Source organism: Montipora capricornis, chromosome 6, assembly GCF_036669925.1.
Source record: "Montipora capricornis isolate CH-2021 chromosome 6, ASM3666992v2, whole genome shotgun sequence".
Taxonomy (NCBI): Eukaryota; Metazoa; Cnidaria; class Anthozoa; order Scleractinia; family Acroporidae; genus Montipora; species Montipora capricornis.
The window spans coordinates 30,341,251-30,348,750 of NC_090888.1; the positions used below are offsets into that span (position 1 = coordinate 30,341,251).

The 7,500-nt window shown below is 40.0% G+C and overlaps 1 protein-coding gene across 3 annotated transcripts in view; it reads right to left on the bottom strand.

Annotated features, from left to right (window-relative positions):
- LOC138051930 (DBH-like monooxygenase protein 1) overlaps positions 1-6,733 on the bottom strand; it is a 41,224-nt gene extending 34,491 nt beyond the window's left edge. Inside the window, exons 1-4 of one of the 3 annotated variants that reach the window (XM_068898252.1) lie at positions 6,622-6,733; positions 5,726-5,964; positions 1,575-1,721; positions 391-561 (exon numbers count right to left, since the gene is read on the bottom strand). In XM_068898252.1, the coding sequence (XP_068754353.1) occupies positions 391-561; positions 1,575-1,721; positions 5,726-5,890 (483 nt within the window). In that variant the 5' untranslated portion in view covers positions 5,891-5,964; positions 6,622-6,733. Of the gene's footprint in view, positions 1-390; positions 562-1,574; positions 1,722-5,725; positions 6,079-6,421; positions 6,540-6,621 lie in introns of those variants that run through there. The other 2 variants (XM_068898253.1, XM_068898250.1) reach the window with 2 other exon arrangements.
- Between the last annotated feature and the right edge of the window lie 767 nt (positions 6,734-7,500).

The window sequence follows — 7,500 nt, forward strand, 5'->3', positions numbered from 1 at the left end:
GAAGGCGCCGTATGTATGCTTTCGTCTTAGTTTCGTCAAGCTACGCTCTTCATAATTAAGTAACGTATACATGATGCAAGGAATGATTACCGTAAAGTGCGCATGCACACTTTATTAGTGTTATTAGCGAAGGCTGAAAAGTTCAAATATATTGTCACCGTATTCTCATTGGCTCAATTCCAACTGAGTTCTTTGAATGTTTTAATGTATCAGTGGCCCCAATATCCCTGTTTCCCCTAAAATTAAATCAAGATGACAGCGGAATATTGGGCAGTTGCAATTACAATAAAGCTGCAGCGTTAGGGTTAACAATTGATCAGCTATGACATCATCATCCTCTCAATTTGACAACACAGTTTGTTTGCACACACACAAAAAGAGTCAACTCACATTCCTATTATGGAAGACAAAACTTTCCCACCCCGTCTCGTCGATTTCTTTCTTGTCCACATTGTTGAGAAGAAGTATGCTTCTCGAACCTCTAAAGGTGTGATACTTGAAGCCATTTTCAGATGTGGGATCTTCAGTGTGAAAGGCATATACAACCTTTGTGGTTCCTTCCTGGAAATAGCGACGAAGAGGATATACCCAGACACAGAATTAACTCATGGAGGATTTAAAGTTTTCTAACTCAGAGCAATATTTCGACTCTATCGACTTGAAACATGACAACACAAATTATATAAGACGGCAGATTTTAGCATCAGAGGATCACAAGGACTATCGTCGGATTAAGGAAGCACTTTTCACACTCAACAGGGGTGGAGACCTGAGGGCCGTTTCTCAGAAGCCCCGAATCTTTTTGGGTGTCGCGATTCCCTCTGTATCATAAGAGAGGAGGATTTAATCACTTCGCTTTTAGTTATCTTGAAAACATACCAAGGGTGCGGTCGATTGTCCGTATTCCGGAATAGGAATATGTGGAATAGAAGATAGAAGTCCTTCGTTTTTACAGAGATACACACTAAAATCGTCAAACACCTTCTAAAATCCTATTTTAAACATATCTTTATTATCCTTGTTGTTTCAAAACGCTACACATTCCGTTTAAAATAATCACTCCAAGTATTCTTATTCCGGAATAGGGTCAATCGAACGCACCCTAAAAGACCAGCTTTTCAAAACAAAGGGATGGCTACCTCCCGTTACTGCGCACTAAAATGGTCATGTGGTTTACAATCGCCTTTGCAATGAAATACTGATTGCTCTGAGTAAAAAAAAAAAAAATGTTGGAGCAGGTTATGCTTGCAGATCAGGAAAACAATGTTTTCGATAGCCTATCTGCAGGTGTGAAAGATTCTGTAAAATCAATTTATAATGAGATAGCGCTCTGATAAAGAACCAATGCTACAAAATCAGTCCGTATGGTTGTCCAGGTAGAGGGGCCAACCGCCTACATTTCCTTACAAAACGCGGAGAGCCTTTTAAATGAAATGTTTTTAGTTTAACGCCTCAACCTTGATGATGATGCCTTTTGTTTTCGACTGAATCTTAATATATCGAAATTGGTCTAATAGACCTTTGTTAGCTCGTTTCAAATGTGATTTCATCGACAATTAATAAAGTAATGATACCTTTATTCTCCTGTCTCTGGAATCACAAGTGTCAAATTTCCGAGTAAATTTTAGTATAGTTTTCTGGTCGCTTTCCTCAAAGCCAGTCAAGAAGTAGTTTTGTTCCTCGTCCTCTACTGGCAGCCTTTCGAAGTCGGCATAGCGGTCCTAGGGTAAGAAATCTGACATGATTAGTCACATGTATTTGCAATTTATTATTCAAATCAAACAGTTGTGAATATATAATAAGGCTCCCCTTGCCCCTAAGCTAGTCCTGGATCTTTTCCTTCCAAGTCAAAACATCTACGGACCCGAAAACTCGAGATTTCCTCCTTGCGTTTGCGTACGATTTGTTAGAATATCGTATGACCACCTGGAAACGTCTTCCTAACAGCGGTAATTCTTGGATTTGAAATAGATCAAGTCAGAAATAAGCCCCCGATATTCAACCGAAAAACGAATATAGCCTTACTTAAAATAACTGTTGCCAAGGATTTTGCATTGTGGCTGCGAAGAGTGTGTCTCCAGTAAATGAGTGTCTAAGCCACCAACAGCTAAAAGAGGACAGGGTGACCCTCCAGACCTATTGTAGTCTCCTTCGAAGCCGTCTTTCGGGATGTCACGCAATGCGTGACACACCGAAAGAGGGCTGCTAAGGAGACTACTCCAGACCCTACCAGAGCCACCTTTTCCAGAAATATAAGGATCATTCTGGATATCCCGTATTTTATTTCCTGGTTCCGTGCCAAAGTCACTCCTACACTTCTGAACCCGTGCCGGAAAGTTTGAGATAAGGCGACCCCAGATGGGAACGGAAGCCCAGAGTTCATCGTGACTGCGTGACTTCGTACAATAAGAGATGTCGTTTGCATCGATTGTTTAGTTACTGGGTTGCCGTATGGCAATCCCAGTCTAAAAGTGGATGGCATTTGTTCGGTGTTATTTTTCTTTTTTTCTTCCGTGTCGGTAAAAGTCTTGCCTGTCACTCCCCTGGTAAGTGGTATCTTTGTGCATAGAGCCTTCTGGGCGTATTTTCTTAGGATCGAGAGGGTAGTGGAACTGCGTAGATTTCTCTGGTGGACACAGTAGAATCATTAACCTATTGTAGCCTGCAATGGCGTCGAAAGTCATGTAACGCGAATGGAGTTTTAGTGGATCCTTAAACAAAATATACCCTTATGGAGCTCAATAATGGAAAGTCAGTTGGATAAACTAGGCAGGCGGTGAAAACCAACACCTGGAATCTCAAAAGCGACGAGTAATGGACTTCGACAACAATCTGTCGCCCGTCGAGCAGAAATCAAAGTGAAGTGCATTTCTAAAATAATATTTACCAAGTGTGCTGTTATGTAGAACACTGAAACCAAATGGAAAATTCTCTGGTAACTTATAGGTTCAACAAAGACAGAGAACGAATCGAACACCTTAAGTGGATCTGTGATCAACTCTGCACAGTCTTCAGGTAAAAAAAAAAATTGGAAATGTGACAGTCAAGAATTATTTGAAAGAAAGCTTGTCGTTTATTTTGTGCTTCATTATTCAAGGAAAAGGTTCTTCATGGAAACGGTTTGATCCTGAAATTTTAGTTTGTTGTAATATTGCGCATATTTGACACGATTGAGTTTTTTCTCTTCACGCTCGTAATGAAATAGGAAGGGGTTTTGCCTCTAATAGCAAATATGTTGTTTGTTTCAAAAAATTGTTCGCTGGAAAAGGTGGCCTTTATGAATTCATCATGTTTTATGATATGTGTGCTGGATAGTTTTTATGGCAATAGTAAAGCATTTTCTTGTTATTCAAGGAAAATGTTCTTCAGGAAAGGGTTTGAACCTGAAGTACATGGTAATTTGTCACGATTGAGTTTCTTGTCTTCACGCACGCAATGAAATGGGAAGAGGTTTTCGCCTCTAAGAGCAAATATGTTGTTTGTTTCAAAAAATTGTTCGCTGGAAAAGGTGGCCTTTATGAATTCATCATGTTTTATAATATGCGAGCTTAACTGGATAGTTTTTATGGCAATAGTAAAGCATTTTCGTGTCAAAATGAGGTTAGCGTTTTTCTATTGTGCCAACTTAATTAAATATAAATATACATTCTGCCTCGTGAGTTTGTTATTCTCGTTAACCAGCAATGGAAAGTCATTGCAACGCGAATGGCGTTTTAGTGCATCTTATGTTGTTTGTTTCAATAAAATGTTCCGCTGGAAAAGGATTCTGTGATATTTTCTGCCTTTGTGAATTATAATATCATGTTGTGTATTGAATTTTCGAGCTTAAGGTTGAAACGTGATATGGGAGGATATTTTTAGTATTGCTCTGTAAGCAGGAAAGGTTTCATGAAAATAAACAGGTCTGTTGGAAGCGTGCTTGAGTTTCAACAAAATGAGCCTCAAAATCAGCAAAAAATTGTGACGCCGGTGAATAATAAAGTAGCTGCTATTTCCAAAATGATGGAATTATTATATTAATTAAATTTTTGACTTTGCGGAAACAATGGTGGGCGATTGTGATCTTTGTTTTGAATTCGCTCATTTATTGTCAAACTTTATGTAAACACTTGACGGAAAAACTTACTAAAACCCGGTATCTTGCCATCACTTGACACAGATGCTTCACTGTTTGGCAAGTAAACATGCCGCGGTAACTTAATCAGGGCGCCCGCTGAATTCCGGCGATGTCACTTTCGATTTACAATTTATTTGTGCAGCCAAAACTTACAATAACAAAATTGAACGTAGGAAAAATCTCCCAAAATGTTTGTCGCTGATCGTAACTGTTTTTATCACACATAACATGAGAATTTTATTCCATAAAGCTCATTTGTACAAATCTATACGCTTTATTTTCACATGTGAAAAAGGCCTATACAGCCAGTCAGAATGGCGTACCGCAGCTATTTCACATGAGGAAGTATAACCAATGAACGATAGCTTAAAGGCGTTTCCATGCCAATCACTCGTGCATCTCGTGCAAATCGTACTTTGTTATTGAATTAAATTAAATTTGCATTTGGTTCTATTGTTAGTGAGTTTTTGTTCTAATTCGCGTTCAGAAAACTATTTTAATGAAAATTCTTATGTTATGTGTAATAAACAGTTTACGACATAGAAAGTGCTTTGTACGGGGTTTTATTCACTCGTTGTTTGTGTCAAAAACCCTCACTCGCTCGTTCCTCGCTCGTTCGGGTTTTTGACACAAACAACTCGTGCATAAAACCCCGTACGCCGCACTTTCTATGACGTAAACTATATATATTCTATATTCACGGCTCAAAATTAATGTTGTTTTCATGTTCTAAATATGTTATTCTCGAGCGACCGTCCTGGAAACTTCCTTCTGCTCTTTCTAAAAACTGTGTATCAATATTTATTTACTTTTGCATCAATATTTGTTTTTGCATAAAGCAAGCTAACAAAATCTGTACCTTGCTGAATTTGCATTTGTTAACGTTAATAGTATTTTCGGTCCAATGCTTCTGTTTTACGAAGGGGTATACATGTATGTCAGATGCTCAGAGGACACGCGTAAACTTGTGGTGAAAAGACGTTTATCAACATGTCAGCCCAGAAGCCAATGTTTCTCACTTTCCATTTATTTTCTTCAATCTTTCTGGGTTCAGTCTTCTCAGGCTATTTACCCAAGGCTTCCACCATGGCACTTAACTACGCTGATAGACAATACCAAAACAATATCGTGCACTGTTAGAGCTACATATTACGCAAGGACAGATCTGTTTCGTCGTACGAACGTGTGAGAACCTGTGAGCCAAAGGGCCTCTGCTGGTATGACTTCTGGGTGACCCCTTACATGGTCTTAATGATCCCCCAACTTGAAAAAATTGTCTGGAACGGTTCACGTACCACAGGCAACCGAGTGTACCCTCACGGAGAGTCTAGTTCTGTTTAAATTGCCATACTTGAATAAATTAGAGTAAACAAGTGTCCAAATTACACCACTGATTCGAATGGTCGTCAAAAACATAGCTATTAACTGTCACTTGCTAGCTAGTACCTATCACGTAAAACTATTCCTTCAAAGCATTTCGCGTATCTGTGTAATTGGGGGAAAAAACAAGCTCTCGTGTATTTGCTCGAACAAGTGGCGTAACTATATATAATAAATGCTCAACGTATCTAGGTACGATTTACTTCGGAATAAACCAGTCATTCTCACCGTTAAGTATCCTTTGGACTCCTTTACATAACCCATAACCACGTCGCTTCCGACCATTTTGCCGTTTCCCGAAGAGAAACCGAAACCAATCCATCCAGTGGTTGCCGCTTCAACGGCAAATGAAACAGATTCGATGTCCCAGTGAACTGTCCAATGCAGTTTCATCAGTCCTTTGGGGTCTAACACTGCGTGATGAGCATACTCAGCTGACAGATCAGCTGCATAGGCAAAGATGAAAGCTGAAAACACAGTAAGTAGAGAGCCTAACATATTTTTAGTTGACGCAGCAAAGAAATTGCACTTTGCGTGTAAACAAAGGTGTAATGAATACCAGCTGCGTAACAAAAATGCGTAATGTTGGGTAATAACCTTTTTAGACGCTGTCAAACGTGACATCACTACAATTAAACCGAAACCTATTCGTGACAATCTTACCACTTCAGAACGACAGGCAATACGTCAACAAAACAACGACAAGACATTAATAAAATCAGCAGGCAAGGATTCCTGTACGGTTATTATGGATAAAACCTGGTGCATTGACGAATGCAACAGACAACTTAGCGACTCTAAAGTTCTACCGACGCTTAAAAGAAGACATCACTGCCGACCTACAAAAACGAGTAACAATATAGCTACACAGAATGTACACTGACGACCTTATTGACGTGAAGACAAAACAGTTCCTCATACAACCTGCCGTAAAACCAGGATGTTTTTAAATCCTTCCCAAAATACACAAGCCTGGTAACCCAAGACGCTCCATTGTTTCCTCCAATAGTCATTCCACTGAACGCATATCCCACTTTGTTGACCACCATCTTCAACGTCTTGCCCACAAACTACCATCTTATGTTAAAGACACCGTCTAACGATTTTCGTTACAATCTCCTCACCATTAGTAAATTTCCCTCAAATTCGGTTCATTAGTTACACTTGACGTCTCATCCGGCTTTATACACCAATATCCCACACAATGAAGGTATTAATGCTTGTGACCATTATATACGAACTGATACTGAAGTGAAGTGAGGTGAATATATTAGTCTCTCCCCTCGGGGCTTTTCAGGACTAATTTGCGATGCTGTGTGTCGACTGTGTGGGGGACTTGAGCCAGACTGCTTGTTACGTAGTTTACAATTATTTCAGGAAGTGAAAGATGCCCCCGTCCAGATAGGTCAGACCACAACACCGGGGACTACGTCCCCTACTCTTATCGAATAGTGAGTGGGTTCTTTAACGTCACATACTATTTAATTTCCAACAGGGGCTATATGACGGGACCTCCGGTTTACAGTCCATATCCGAGAAGACTTGAAAGTTCAACCATGTACCATTGTAATTACAAAGGCAGCACTAGCACCCTGAGTTGGTCCGACCGCAGTCGAACTCTAGACCTCCCGCATGACAGCCCGAAGCTCAACCAACTGAGCCACAGGTGCGCGGTTGTATGAGGATTCCTCGCAACACCATACCGACTGGCACCATCTGCGACCTCATCCTCATGATTTTCACCATGAATAACTTCACTCTCAATAACAGCCACAACTTTCAAATTCACGGCACAGCTATGGGCACTAAAATGGCCCCCTCCTTTGCTAACCTTTTCCTTAGGCATTTCGAAAAAAAGTCTAAGGAATGCCCCATTTCAACCCCATACTTGGTTGAGATATAGCGATGACATTTTTATTATCTGGACTGAAAGTCCCCAGACCCTAAAAATTTTCATCGATATCTCAACAGCATCAATATTCACCCTACCATCAAATTCACCA